The following is a 15928-nucleotide window of genomic DNA, read 5'->3' on the forward strand; positions in this document are numbered from 1 at the left end:
AGAGATGAATGACAGCTTCTTATAGTTCTTACCCAGGTAAACCTTGTGCCAACTACACACATCATGGAAAGTGGACCTGACTGTGCTCAGGCCTGCCTCCTCTGGCCAACACAAATCTGTGCTGCAATAATGAAAACTCGGTTCCTGGAACTCTACTTTTGTTCACAATATTATGCTGCCATCTAGTGAAAATTCATATAACACCCAATATATCACAGAGAAAATACATGTTAGAAATCTCTGTAGGTAAAAAAAGGCACCAAGAAGCATACCTAAAAAATCCTACACAAAGAAAACATGCAGTGTTAACGCTCCTAATTGGAGAAAGGCAAAGGCATCTCTTCCTGAGCTGGACAAAGGAAGATGCTAACATATTCGGCAGATTGATCAATCATAATTCATTTCTACCCACTGGTGGGGATGTGGCTGCAGACAGCACAGACTATGAAAGGCTCCTAAACAGATTTGAGCACGGAAAGGGAACAAAGGAGAGAGAAGGCAGTAGTAGCAATAATTTCTTAACAGGCTTTTCCACAGATGTGCGTATGTGAAAATTAAGGTCTATATCCCACAATCATGGGAGATGTGGGAACTGCATGGGAGATGTGGGAACTTATGTGGGAATAAGGGAACTGCGCCACTATGTGGCAGCTTGGCAGTGTTTCTAGGTGCATGGCAATGACATAATGGAGCTGAGGAGCTCAACCTGGCTGGCATGACTGCATGGCTTAAAGGGAACAATGTCCACAATACAACAGGGAGAGACAAAAAGAAGTGACTTGGCAAATTTTCAATAGGTTACAAGGAGAGAGCTGTGACAAGAGGTACATGAGATATAAATGGTATCTGGTATCATTGATCAAATGTATCCAACGATGGTTTCATAATACTTTTTCATTACTTGAGTTAACCATACAGAAACAACTTTCGGGAAGCTAACAGGGCTGAAAATACTGTTCTTTATCAGATGAGCTATACTTTTGCATGGGATGAGATAGGAGGCTTCTAGTATTTTTAGCTGCCAATTATGAGAGGGGTGTCTTAAGATCATTTTGACTTACAGCCTGAACCTAAACCCACAGGAACAGGAAGGTCAGCTGGCCTGCCCCATATCCAGCACAGAGCTGGTGCTAGCTGCCACAGAACTTGGGGTGTGAATCCCCTCACCTCACGTTGCAACGCAGCTGCCCCAATGGGGCTAGTTGAATCTGCACTGATCTGATCAGCCTGGTGCAGGGACGGGCTGCTCAGGAGCAGGGTTAGGATCTGGCCTAGGTGCTGGATCCTGGTACTACCCCTGTCCTGATCTGCCCACTGGACTGCCCCCTGCTTGCCCTCCCACTGCCCCAGAACATCCCCATTCTGCTCTCCCCCCGCCCTCCCAAACCACCCTCCCCAGCATAGGGAGGTCAGCACAAACTCCCCTCTTTTTGTTGGCACAGAGGCCATATCTGGCCTCCATGGGCCAGCGCATGTCCTTGCACTGGCCCAACTGACTCACAAGTTGTCATAGACGTGCCTTATGGCATGTTCACGACAGTACTGGGCAGTGCTGGTCTAGACAGCACTCAGGATCATGCTCTAAATGGTGTAAGGTAGTAGTTTCCAAACTTTTTTGACTAGTGGCTCCCCTGCCCTACTGGGCCATTGGCCACATCTCACCATTAGGGCCACAATCCTATAACATTGTATAGAGTGATGGGTTTTTTGAGAGGATTCCGTGGCTCCCTTGGCTGGTTTCCGCAGTTCCCCAGTGAGCCACAACTCACAGTTTGGGAACCACTGTGTAAGGCAGCTCAGAGTGTACCTAGAAATAACTGACAGCTGCATCTCCATTTGGAGTACTTCATACAATATCAAACATATTTTTCATTAATACCTAGTTATATTAATCACTTACTGTGCAATCATTCATTCAAGAGTCAGTCATTACTCTTAAAAAAAAAGATAACAGCCTAGATACACAAAAATATGAACAAGCCTAGATGTTTACTAAAACAAAGCATCACCACCTCCACAAAAACACTACTTCTCAAACTGCCCCCTCTTTCTTTTCTCTCCATTCCCTTAACCCAGGGCTGCTCAAACCCCGGCCCACAAGCCACTTGCGAGGGGTCCCCAGGGGGTCCCCCCAATGGGCACTTGGCCCTCACCCCAGCCCATACTGGCCTGCCACGCAAGCTCCGAGCCTTGCTTTCCCTTGCTGCCGCTGAGCTCAGTGGCAGCAAAGGAAAGACAAGCCCAGCGGGCGCGCAGGGCCTTTTATACTGGGAAGGTAATGTGAGACTTGCAGGTCTCGCGTTACTTCCCACTATAAAAGACACTGCACACGCACCAGGCCCATCTCTCCCTGCCTTGCCCATGGGCAGGTTGCTCCTGGAGCCAGGAGAGCAAGAGAGAGATCCCGCGCGCGGGGGTGGATGGCCGGCTGGCCAGCCAGCAGCACATGCCACCTAGAAATCATGAGGGAGGGAGGGAGGGAAGGCTGGCTGGCAAGGAGCGAGGAGGAGTGGTTAGGTGGGCAGGCAGGCATGTAGCTGGGCAAGCAGGCAGGCAGTTGAGTGGACGGGCAGGCGCCAGGCAGGAGCACATACCACCCAAGCGAACGAGGGAAGGAGGGGAGAAAGCGAGAGGGCAGGCGAACAGGCGGGTGTATGTGAAAGTCTGGAAGATTCCCCCCCCCATTCATATGTGTATGAATATGAATAAGATCATATTCACACACACATGAATATGATCTTATTCATGTGTGTATGAATAAGATCATAAATTGGCTGGAATATCTCCCCCCCCCCATGAGTGTGAATGGAATCATAAACTGGCCTGAAGATCAGTTATGAACTGGCTGGAATATCTCCCACCCCTTATGAGTGTGAATGGGATCATAAACTGGCTTGAATTCAATCATTCATTTTCCATCTCTAATATATTCATTTATATAAATTTATTCAAATTTGAAATGTAAATTAATTCTTTTTTTTTTCCAGGCCACCAACACAGTGTCAGAGAAATGATGTGGCCCTCCTGCCAAAAACTTTGAGCACCCCTGCCTTAACCCCTCCCCAAGCCCCTGAAATTGCTTTTAAACTTAGTAGTAGTGTAGTGTATTGTTCAGTACCGAATTACATAACTCGGTCATTTGAATGTGTGCTATCTGACTTGCTACATCATGGCACATGTGGGGGATGTGAGGGAAAATACAATGTCAGATACAGGGGAATGGCAGTGAGAAGCAAATATCATGTGGTCTTATGTGCTCTCTGAGGCATCTGATGGACCATTGTGAAATACAGAAAACTGGACTAGATGGACCTTGGACCTGATCCAACAGTGCTCTTCTTATATTTAAGTCATCAATAGCTACTGCATGCAGCACTGATGCAGTTTTTAATAGATCAACACAGGAGGGACCTTGCCATTTGGAACATTTGAGAATAAGAGCTTATTAACTTTTAGAATTCAAGGCTGGCCATCAGAGACAGAGAGAAGCTATAAGCCTGAACCTATGGAAGCTTAAACTGCTGGCACATATTCAATTTCTCATTACGCACTTGAAAGAACTTTTGAGAGTGGCTAATTAGGGCTTAAAATTAGAAACACAAGTTAGGAGAGACCTCAGTAAATGTAGCCTGAAACTGATACTTAAATAATATAAAAGAATGCAACTCACCTGGCAAAATATATTTGCAGTTGGAGCAACTCTTTTGTCAACAATGCTGTACAATATTGCTAACAATCTATCCAGAGGGAACGGCTTTGGCCCAAGAAGGTGATTGCTGGTCTGTAAAAATACATTTGTTTCATAAGCCAGTTTTTCTGGAAATACACTATACTGCAGTCTTCTTCACATTATTTTTCCAGCTATCAAATAGCAATGCTTTTTTTTTCTTCCAAGATCTACTGTCTTTAAAAAGGATCTGCTAACAGTTTGTCTGGAGCACAATCTGCTCTTTTAATTTTTACTAGGAACTAAACCTTACTAGATGGACAGGAGGATCACTGGATGTCAATCAGCTACCCTTCAAGCATGCTTTTTCCCAGCTTGAACTACAATAATTCACATGAATTTTTCACTTGCATGCTTTTTCACTGTCTAATGCAGGAACGTCCAACTCATTTTATACCAGTGGTTCCCAACCTTTAGGAGCTCAGGGACCACTAAGGCAAAATTTGGAGACAGCGGGGACCACATGCAACCCCCCACCCTCACACAAAAAAAATACAATTAAATTTGTAAAACGTAAGAAGATTATTTAATAATTAATGCAATGGTTGTGCTTGCATTTGCTTCACTAGCTGTGAAAGTCTTGGGTTTACATGGAATACATGGAACACAAAATAATTCCCCCCTATATCAGAGGTTTTCATAACCACCCAATTCAATCCAGTCTCTTTTCCCCCACACCTGACCGCATTGTGCACAGCCCTTGCCTCTTTTAAGTGTGGAAAAACACCTCAAAAAGGGAGAGGGTAAGCATAAGGGGACTATAGACAAGACATGCAAGGTAGTTAAATGAGCCAACAAAAAGCACACACTTCTCTCCACAGTTCCGTTTGTTACACAGCCCTGGCCCTGCTCCCCCCCACTTCTGAGTCTTAGGAAAGTGTTGAACACAATTTAGGCAGGTCGGTCCTGAAGGAAAAGCACCAGCTCAGAGCGACATCTCAGAATGGCTGCTGCATGTCTCAGGAAGAAAAGTCCTTTTGGTGTGCACTGCAAGGTCTTTAGGGGGGAAAAAGCCACTTCCTGTTCTAATTGCTGTCATGCTCTAGCTGTGGACTACTTTGGTTGGAGCTAAGAGAGTGTGAGCAAGCCTATAGGTAGGCTGCAGCCACAAAACAACAGCTGCCTACTCTGCCATTAGTCTGTGGAACTCCTTGCCCCAAGATGTGATGATGGTATCTAGACTAGATGCCTTTAAAAGGGGATTGGAGAAATTTCTGGAGAAGTCCATCACAGCCACAGTGTGACTTACCAGCCCCATTCTAGGCATGTCTACTCAGAAGTAAGTCCCATTATAGTCAATGGGGTTTACTCCAAGGTAAGCATGCATAGGATTGCAATCTGAGGAGATAGGGGAACTAGCCAAGTGTGAGGTGGGGGAGAGCTCCCCATGGACAAAGCTGCTGCTGCTCTCTGAGGAGGAAAAGTCAGGGGTTACACCTGCTGTACCTGGCTACGGTGGTGCCTGTTCTGCAACTTCTGGAATTGCTTCTCCCCAGGTGGGCAGCTTGCAGTAAGACAGCAGAGATGCTGTCTGTTTTCCTCTCCAGAAGGGGTGCAAAAACCTGGTTGCCTGGATCCCTTGCTCCACCCCGGACGTTAGAAGAGCACATCCAGGGGGCCCAATCCTGCCAACTGGGGAGGGGGTACCAGGGATGGGGGTTGAATATATTGTTTCTCCCCTCCCCTGCTGCCACACTGCCTCCAACTCCCTTCCTCTGTGTTCCCTGGCCAGCTGGAGTCTGCACTCCCAGGGAAATCACATCCAGAGAAACCCACTCCCAGGGAAACCCCCCCCAGCCAGAGATTCCTTTGAGAGCCTGCTCCTTCTCCTCCTCATTACTCCCATTCCTCCCCTTCTCAGAACCCTCTCCTCCACCTCCTCCCCCCAGACCCCCCTCCTCCTCAGGCCCCCCCCCACCCCGCCACCCACCCACCTGCAAAAGGGACTTCCCAGGCTGGCTGGAGTCCTGATCTGACTCCTGAGAAACCAGGCTGCCAGGACTCACCTGAAGGCACATGGTCAAGCAATGGAGGCAGTAGGCTGGAGGCAGTGGGCGGCAGGGCACCTCTCCTCTGCATGCAGCTGAGCCACAAGGCTGCACAAACGCACACGCACCTTACAAGGCGCCTGCGCTTCACTTTTTTGCTTGTCTGGGCACTCACAGACAAGGAGGGAAGGGAGGTGAAGGGGAAGCAAGAGACAGAGATGCTATGCTCTGAGCGGCTGCTGGCGCTGCAGAGGTTTTTTTCTTCCTGGAAGGGCTTTTCTTTTTTTTCTTTTTTTCACCAGACATCACAGACCACCTTGGGGAGGCGCTACGGGCCACCAGTGGTCCACGGACCATGGGTTGGGAACCCTAGTTTTATACAGAGGATCAAATAATATTCATGGTGGCTGCTGAGGGCTGGAAGTTACCTAATTAAGCAGAAAGTGATGTCATTAAGCAGATGATGGGCAGCTGGCGGGCTGCCCTTTCAGCAGTGTCACTTCTGCCGAGGTGTCAACTTGCAGCTCAATTGCTGAAAGATGGTGCGCAGTGACGCCTTGGCATAAGCAGTATTGCTGAAAGGGTGGCCTGCATGATAATTGGGCTCTCCCAGTGCCTTAGCAGCTCTCCCTCTCTCACCTTTCTTGGTCTGCCCCATCCCCTGTGTGTTCCTTGCCCTCTGAGGCCCCCTTCCACCTGTCCCTCCCAGCACCTTGGCAGAAGCAGCACTGCTAAAAGGATAGCACTGAGAGAGCCCAATTACTATGTGGGTCAGACAGAGTGTCCACAGACCGTGTCCAAAATTTTACCAAAACAAAAATCAGCAATTGCTACTGCCTAATCATCATTGTAATAAGACTTATTCAATTTATAAATTAGATTTTATATGTGGGAAATATGTGTGTTTCTCTTATAAGCCAGTGCTGCATTCCAACTTTCATTTTTGAGGTGTCTATTTTTATACCAACACAGCTGGGATTAAAGTGAGGACTTCAGTAAAGAAAGTATGCTTCTATTTTATTTATTTTTCATATTTCTATACCACCCTTCTAAAACATTTTGGAAGGCAATCTCAATTACCTCAGCATTTTTGCTATGACAGTCATCAGCATGATAGATCAGCCCTTCAATCTTAAAAGCAAAAGCTCCAGAATTTTTCAACTTAGGCAACAGCCTAAAGAGTCCAGGAGGAAGATTTCTAATGTTATTCATGTTGGTGAAATCTGACATCTGAACAAATTATACAAGACACACATTTTTAAAATATTTTTTTCTAAAGCTTTGCATACTTCTTTTGCTAATAATAAAGTGACACAATTTATATGCAGGACACAAAGTCTTGACCTTGGCCACTAGAATTCCTACACATGTAGAATCTGGGGAAGTCCTCATTCCAAAAATACATGCCACTGCTCTACCTAAAGAAGGCTTGCCTCTTCAGCAATGGAAACTGATGCAGCAAGAACAATGCTCCAGTTGTAGGTGCTGTTGTCCTACATACATGCATATATCACATACCTTTATGATATTTTTTATGATTCTATGTTCTTAATTACATACCAAAATGGAAGACATCAATATATTTTTCAGGAATTGAAAACAGAATAATACCTTTTCATGTTTCTTCTGAAAATTTATCTTCCTAATTTTTCCATGATGCTGCAAGTGAAAAGAAGCAACAAGTCAGTTGTGAAAAATTAAATCATAATGATACATATGAAATTTGTGCAGGGGAAGAACACTAGTGAACATTTCACATCTGCAGGACGGCGCAAAATTTCTAACATCTTGCATATATACACCACACAAGGGTACACTTATTTATTGTTTCTAGAACCTGTTTTGTAAATAACAATGCTGCAATGTGGCTCTGAGTTTGGGATGCTTATGGCATGTCATCAGTGACTGACAGTACACATCACTGGAAAGGTACATGTATAAAGCAATTTATAACGTAGACAAAAAAAACCATAAAATTGGACAGTACAGTTGAGTGTCCCTCTGGAAACAGTTATCCACCAACTGATCTGAAAAGCCTCTGGTCATTCCTACTATTTAAAGACAGCAACTCCCTCTTTCTACTGATGGAATGGATACAAAAAGTTATGGGGAAAAAGATTTTCCTTTCTATCAACTGACAAAGAGAAGCACTATGGGCAAAACAGTCAATCAGAACAATTTAGACTAAAGGAAGCAACATTAACCCTTCAAGGAAGATCAGCTGAGCAAAGATGTCAAGGGGGAAAGACAGAGGACAAAACCATTGAATACTGTTATTCTGAAACATACCAATACTGAAACATACCAATACTGTTAATAATAATTGAAGTTCCTTCAAACTAGACAGCTAAATGATGGAAGACCTTGCAAGATCTTCCAAAGGGAAAAGAAACACTTCATTTCATTAATAGACAGCATGGAACCTGAAACTGTTTACTAAATCATTAGATGCTCTAGTGAACCCAAAGTTCAAAACCCAAAGAGACAGCTGCCTACAGCATTTAATGATCTGACTGCCTCCTTCCAAGCAGCCTCCACTAGCTATGGTAATTCTGTGTCATCCCTAAATTTGGTGCTTGACTAGGCAAGTTCAAACACTTGCAAAGCAGACACACAAGAGATTTACTATCTCAGAAGGGGCTGCCCTTTTCAGTTCTTCATGAGTCATTGTTTTCTGCCCTTTCTTCCTTCCAACAGGGAATCATGCTCAGAACACATAGAAATAAAGGAGGATCTCTTTGCAGGGAGAATTCCTAATCTTTTACACACTACATCTTTCAGCCTTCTGGAGTACAAGAGTGAAGCATGGGTCCAATCTTAGCCCATTTTTGCCAGGCCCACAGGTGTACACTTTTGGTCCCTGTTGCGTATATGCAATGTTGGGCAGAAATGGCTTAATTCAGTGAGAATTTGCTAAGAAAAATTTGGGAAACACTGATGCAGCTAAAATATGGCACAAGCAGAATTATTTCTAAGGTCATTACCGCAGAGGGAATACCCATGCCACCGGACCCATGCTGAATACAGTAGCTCTATCTTTCTAGGTAGTGGAGGTACCACAACACGTCTAAATTGAATATTGCAAATAAGACACTATGTGCCGATTCAAAGTAGCAACTAATCAGTGTCAGTGCAGTCCAAGTCCATGCACTCCCTCCTTATCTTAACCTCCTCAGCTCTGCCACAGAGTCATAGCATCAATATCCTAGTTTGTTTAAATAATGTTTCCATAGCTTGTGTAAAATTGGGAACTATGGTTTGACTTATAAATTAGTTTTAACATCCTAGTTTGTAAGTTTTAATAGTTTACACGCCAAACTGAAACCACCATTCTTGATATCTGATGTGCTCCCTGGGGCATTTGGTGGGCCGCTGTGAGATACAGGAAGCTGGACTAGATGGGCCTATGGCCTGATCCAGTGGGGCTGTTCTTATGATTTTGCACATGTTGCAGAGACATAGTTTAAACAAACCAGAATTCCCAGCTGGATGAATTGAGGTGGTAAACGGGATTGTTAGTCTTTAGGCCTCATTCATGACCCTATCTGAACCTGTTGTGTAAGTTTGATTGCTCCTACATGTCATCATGTTGGCTGCATTCAAATGTTACATTCTCTGATCTTCATTTGACATTTAGGAACAGATCCTGCTCTCACACACTTATTCCTTCTCCCTCTTTGAATACTTGGCTTAACAGAAGACTACCTGGGTTGATCAAACCACAGGTTGCCTTTGCATCGAAATCATGGTTCACAATCCTGGTGTGAAGGGTTCATTCAAGCTACAGTTTTCCAGCTCAGATATTGTAAGTATTCTATTTATCCAATCACACAAACGGGAGGTGGGAGCACACAAACACAAATCACCATGGCTTGTAAAGTCTGAGAACATAGTGCCTGAACACAGAAATTGCATTAAAACCATATTGTTATAATGTTTTGAATAGTTAACAAAAATTGTGTGCTAAGCATTCATAAAAAGATGCACCAATTCTTGGTTCCTGATTTAAAAGAGCATTTTTTGATGCATGCTCCAATCAAGATTTATCCAGTATAAAATACAAACAATACAATAAGCTCTGCATGTCTTCAGAAAGATTATGACAGAAAGATAAAAAACACAATTACCTTCACAAAGAACCTCTTGTCTGTCCTGGCAGGATTGTAAGAAGCAAGGTAAGCAGCTATGAGAAGAAACTTGGAGTAGTATGGAAGTTCTACATGAGCATGGGCTGAAAGTCCTACAAGAAAAGAAGTCATAAGTAGGGCTGTGTTTTTTGGTGATTTCCCCCCCCCTCAAAAAAAATTTCTTCATTAAAATAGTAAATTGTGGTGTTATGTTTTTATTCCAAGAGCGCATTTTAATAAATTGTAATTGCTTTAAAAATGTACTAAGCAAGTGATATAGGTGATACGGTGTCAGCAGATGCAGTCACAGTATTATTTCTAACTGAAAAAGTAATCTAATTTCTGGAAAACATCTTAAACACCAAAAAAGCAGTGTTATGTGTTTTTAACACACGCACACACACGCACCTCTAGCCTTAAGAAAAAGAGATACTGTGAAGACAAAAGGGTGGCAGATTCAGGCTGCCCTTCATCCTAAGTCCATAGCCACTGCTGTATCCCTCCATCCTACCACAGCTGCGATCTGCATTGATCTGCATTCTGCCCACTGAAAGCAAGCAGATGATCTGCCTCCTGATGCAATTTTTTCCAACGCAGAAGTGCAGGACTTCCAGTTTGATTTACAGGAATTGTGCAAACTGCATACACACAGGAACTCCTTCATTTTCACAGTCCCTGTAAATAAAACAGGAAGTCCTACATTTTCATGCTTGAAGAAACTGCACCAGAAGCAAGGTCAGGGGTTTTTGTTAGGTGGTGATGGTGTATTTTTTTTCACATAGAGGACCGCAGCAGACCTGAGGCTGCATTGGGCAGTGTTCTAGATAGTGCCACCCTTGTTGATACCATTCTGAACCTGACAAACATGATCCCCATAGACCCCATTCACCAGAGGAAAAAATCTTTGCTGCCAGTTCAGTTTCTTTAAGCTGCTGGCAGATTTACAAGTATTAACTAACTGACAGCAACTGAACTGCTGTAAATTGCAGGGGTATTTTATCTTCAATAATTAATGCTACATAAATATTGTTCAACAGATACCTTTTAGTTGCCCAGGTTCTCCATCAGCCTGCTGTAATCGTTCCCACTGGGAGCTAGAAGACAATGCAGCCATTTAAAAAATACATATACCTGCCATGCCTAAAACTTATGAGTTAAAATGTTAAAAGATGAACACATCTGTAATGTCTTTGTATGAAAGTACAATCAAACCATTTAACGGTACATGGAGCAAACTAACAGCAAAAGAAAAACTACAGAATCTGTTTCTCCTTTCACTATCTATGCTACTATTAAGAAAAAGATGCACACATAAAGATGCACACATTCAGTTACTGGCAGAATGATTTCTAGTACTCTGCTGAGCAAATATATTAACTCACAAGTGAAAGGCGTAAGGAGATAACTTCTTTTGTGTCTTTATTTAGTAACTCAGTGGTTTTCAAACTGGGGTGTCACAACACCCCAGCCTGAAGACCCTGGCCTCTGCCCCCTTAAGGGGCAGGGGCAGCAAGGAGGCAGCGACGCGATCCCCAGGATCACATTGCTAATGGGGCTACAGGGATTGGGATGCACTCACTTTCACTTGTGATGAGCTGGGGAGTCCTGCAGACGCTCGTGCAGGGCTCCCAGCACCCCGGGAAGGCTGCGGCAGGGACTGATCAGTGCATCCCAGTCCCTGCAGCCCCCCTTAGCTGCAGGGGATCACATTGCTGCCTCCCCCCTCTACCTGCCCCCACTCGCAACAAGACTTACTTCGGTTCAAACTCTCCCTGAGAGTTTGAAAATCACTGTAGTAATTAATTGGATACTGGCTAAATCCAGTACAAGGATAGTCAGACATCACACCCATACCTCTTTACCATGGGGAAAATGAATCAAGCCCATCAAGTCTCAATTATTTCAAACAGAATGTTGTAAGAACATCAATTTAACAAGTTGACTGTTTAACATTACACTGGGTAATTACAATATCACATATAAAAGGATATTACAATACCAAACTCAAAACAACTAGAGAAGGGACTAAAGTTTGGTTAATGTTTCATTAAAATAAGCCAACTGCATATGGATTGTGTAGTTCTTTTATCATGCCTGATAAACAAATAAACATGCCACCTGACTGCCTTAGTTGTAACACATGGGCAGTACTTCAATGACTATTGGTCAGACTAGAATTGCCCATTTTAAAAATACAGTGGTTAGGCTGTTAACTGCTCCACACTTTAGGGGAAAAAATTAGAAGGAAGATTGCTTACAATATTTTGGATTTTTGGTCTCCAAAACAATTTAACTGTTTGAAGCCCATAAAAAGCCTTCTTGAAACAGGTCAGTTTAACAAATTTCAGTTTCCCAGACTACACATTGATTCAGCATTGACTCAGAGCTACCTGTCAAGTGCATCCCAAATACCTCTAGCAGAGATCAACACACACATTAGCCTTTGAAATTATTTATTCAGCAAATTAAAAGTAACACAACCAGATTCTTTAATAATGACAGCTGCAACATTTCAAACACAGTTCTTACTTTGATTAGGGTTAAGAAAATCAAATCCAACTGTACTGTGGGGGAAGTGAAGAGGGACTCCTCCCCTTCTGCACCATTCTGCCACTTTAAATCCTTCCCATATATTTGCTATTTTCCCCTGGGGGTATCCACCACCATCCCTGCCATACCTTGAGTACTATGGTTCTAATCCGAATTGGCTACTGCCCCTCATAGCTGATCTTAAGTTTAAGAACATTAACCATAATGCAGGAAATTTTGATCATGTAACTACCACGTCTTGTGTAGTTGGGCATAGCATATAAATATTTATCCGTGCCCCACAGCATACTGTTTCCATTTATTTAGGCATAAATCCTCACTAAACTTAGGCAGATTTTAAAGAGCCAGGAGATTCCTTTTGGCAGGAAAGAACACCATCCACCACACATGCTTGACATTTTGTATAAGCCTCCTGAGAGGCAACTTCTAAAAATAAAGAGAGAGGGGAACAATTACCTTGATATTTCCCGCAGATAAACAGTCTGCATGGCTTTCTTCAAGTGGGATTCAATATTTTTCCAAAGTCGACGTGTGTCACGTTCATTTGCTATAACACATCAAATGAAAAAACAAAAATCAAAAGGAAAGAGTCTCTTAATTCAAATACAAACTTTGAAAAATGTTCAGCTGGGTGGGCTGGGGCCAAATGGGGGTGGGGCCAGGATCCTGATCCCACACCCAGGTGAGCTGGCACAGCTCTGGGCTGCTTGGATCTGTGCCACCTCTTTAGGAAAATGGAAACACGAATAACGAGACTCAACCTGTATGCTCTTCAGATTCTAAAAAGAGGAGGCTAATCAAACTATTTATTCACATCTGCAAAACACTCACCTGCTCCTTGTACCACAGGTTCACAATATTTAGAAAAATTGAGGGCAGCCTACAAGACAAAAATAGAAGGTGCATTTGACATCTCCCTACCTTTGGCTTCCCCACAACACTAACTGCTGCAAGAACGCAGGCACCACTACCTGCCATCCTGCCATTATTAAAAGAAGAAATATCACAACTCTCCAAACCCTGAGAGTAGGCACTCACAAATTATATGCAGGAGGAATAAAGCAGCTCCTAGACCTACCAGGAATCCTGTGTTATAACACAGGATGGGAGACGGCTAGAAAGCAAGTGGCATAAAACTTGATCAGAATACACCTGAATACAAGCGAAAGCACATTATCTTGGCAGCTCTGAAGCAATGGAAATTTTACTTTTCCACGAGTGCACCTTTGGGTTTTCCCCTTGGAACTCTTCTGAGTGGTGCAGGGACTATTCCAATTTAGACCAGTGAGCGAGAGAGGCGCCCTTAGGGACACACACTGACATGTTTGCTAGGCACCATGAGGATAAAATCCCTCACATTCATCACAAATTCAGAGCCATGAGTTCTTGTTGGCATCCTTCAGTCTCAAAAGACTATGGTATTGCGTTCTGAATGGTGGTTCTGGAACAGAGTGTCCTCTCCAGTGCGCAAAGCCTGGGTAAAGTAGATATGGAGGAAAGTTACCCATGCAGCAAATCCCCCCCTTTCCATGTCGCTGAAATGGTCCAATGGAAAGGCAGAAGCCAATACGGCTGGTTCCAGCGGCGTCGCAGGAGTTGCCAGAATGTGACTGTGTTCAGCCATGAACTGCCTCAGGGACTCTGGCTCCGGATTTTGCCTTGAAGTTGACTCCTGAAGCCTTTTCATAACTGGATGTAGCCACAAGGCAGTGGAGGTTTGGGATCAGAGTTCTAGAGTACTGAGAACCAGTGGAGTGTAGTGGTCCATGCTTGACTAGGACTAGACCCAGTTTCAAACCACATTCCCTGGGTGACTCTGAACCAGTCACTCCTACTCAGTCTAAGCTACCTCACAGGGATGTTGTGAGGATAAAATAGGGGTGGAATTATTATTGCACTATTTTTACTTTTCAATATATTTTTAACTTACATGGCTTCTATTTTGATGTCTACTTTAATATTATTGATTTGAAAGTTTCTCTTCTAATTGAGAAGTTCAAGTCCTACTGAGCACATGCAAGTCCTCTCTAGTTTGCAGCTTTAATAGCTGATCATACAACACAGTACAATATGCCTATATAGGACATCATGCAAATTCCAAAGCCAGCAGCAAAACTATGACCACTACATTTATTATGAAAAAATGCCAGAGTGATTCCTCACCAGATGGCGGAGCTCCTTTAGGTCCCTGCAGACTGGATAGAAGACACCAAGCAGAATATTTACGTATGCTGCATAAAAATCAAAAGAATACTCCGGAGGATGGTCATGGGATAGAATCTTTTGCAGATGCCCTGTTTAAACAAAAAGTGGCATGATTTCCTCTCTGAATTCAATTGTTTGCTAAACATTAAGTGGAGGGCAAGTAAGGACGCAGTCAGACTATCACTTCAATACTTCAGTCAGTAGCGTAGCTACGGAGGGTGGGCAATACTGCAGGTGCCACAATGTTCCATGTAAGCAACCCCTCTCACTCACTGTCAGAGCCATTCTACGCAGCGCAGTGCGCTGCCATTGCTACCCAGAATGGCTCCGACAGCAAGTGGAAGGGGCCACTTATACGGCGCATTACTCTGGGTACTTGGGCAAGACACCCTATTAACTGGGTCTAAAATATTCTGTAGACATTCTAAATATTTCAGAGTATCCAATGCTAAAGGCCAGTGGCTAGAAACTGGAAGTCTAAGGTAGAAGAAGCTTAACTCACCACACCTGGCTTCAGGGGAAAGTAGAAACTGCAGGAAAAAATCTAAATGGATTAAGTTCAGAGGCAACGCAAAACCATGGTGTACTTTGAAATAAACTGTTTGAATTGTATGGGACAATCATAAAATAAATTGTTGGGATGTCTGAATAAGCATGAGTCAAACATTCATTTGTGAGAGACCAACAAACCAAGGCATCCAACTGTGGGTCGGTCTGTGAACCAAGCTTGTAGAAACTGTTTTCACACTGCATTCAGACTCAGAACCAGGCTGTGAAGCTTGCATGTTTATACTCTCTCCAAAGTGAAAGCAACACATAGCCTCAGGGGCTTTTAACATCAGTCAGCCTTGAGTACAAGTACCAGTAAGCTCAGGGGCAGGGGAGGGACCAGTGAGACCTCAGTCCCGTGTTCTTCCCTAGACTGACTGCAATCTAGTTACTGACCAAGATTCAGACTAACTACTTCTGTTGACCAAACACAAATAGTTCTCTCCAAAAACAGTATCAGCTTTGCTCTCTTTGGGTAGCATGAGATAACCACAACATTCTTCTCAGGGCCAAATTCTATCCAACTTTCCAGTGTCAATGTAGCTGCAATGCAGCCTTGAGGCAAGGGAGGTGACATCCTTTGAAAACAACTTGCCAGGAATTGTTCTGACTCAGCAGCAAAAAGCAAAAAAGAAAAAAGCTATTTTACCTTCTTTTCCAAACAGGAAGGGAAAAGAAGGTGCTTATGGGAGCTGCAGGCTTTGTGAGGAGTACAGTGCTGCACTTTTATAGCAGCAGCCCTCATACAGATTACAATTCACTTCTCTTCCTGTTTGGAGAAG

At 43.6% G+C, this 15928-nt stretch overlaps 1 protein-coding gene across 3 annotated transcripts in view; it reads right to left on the reverse strand.

Annotated features, from left to right (window-relative positions):
- The window catches only part of ORC5 (origin recognition complex subunit 5), a 106456-nt gene that overhangs the window by 49583 nt on the left and 40945 nt on the right, over nt 1-15928 (reverse strand). For 2 of the 3 annotated variants that reach the window (XM_066633852.1, XM_066633856.1), the window contains exons 7-13: nt 14556-14686; nt 13224-13272; nt 12849-12939; nt 10884-10936; nt 9843-9955; nt 7327-7374; nt 3671-3781 (exon numbers count right to left, since the gene is read on the reverse strand). In XM_066633852.1, coding sequence (XP_066489949.1) covers nt 3671-3781; nt 7327-7374; nt 9843-9955; nt 10884-10936; nt 12849-12939; nt 13224-13272; nt 14556-14686 — 596 coding nt within the window. The remainder of the gene's footprint in view (nt 1-3670; nt 3782-7326; nt 7375-9842; nt 9956-10883; nt 10937-12848; nt 12940-13223; nt 13273-14555; nt 14687-15928) is intronic. The other variant, XM_066633855.1, reaches the window with a different exon arrangement.

This window comes from Tiliqua scincoides, chromosome 7, assembly GCF_035046505.1.
Source record: "Tiliqua scincoides isolate rTilSci1 chromosome 7, rTilSci1.hap2, whole genome shotgun sequence".
NCBI classification, from domain to species: domain Eukaryota; kingdom Metazoa; phylum Chordata; class Lepidosauria; order Squamata; family Scincidae; genus Tiliqua; species Tiliqua scincoides.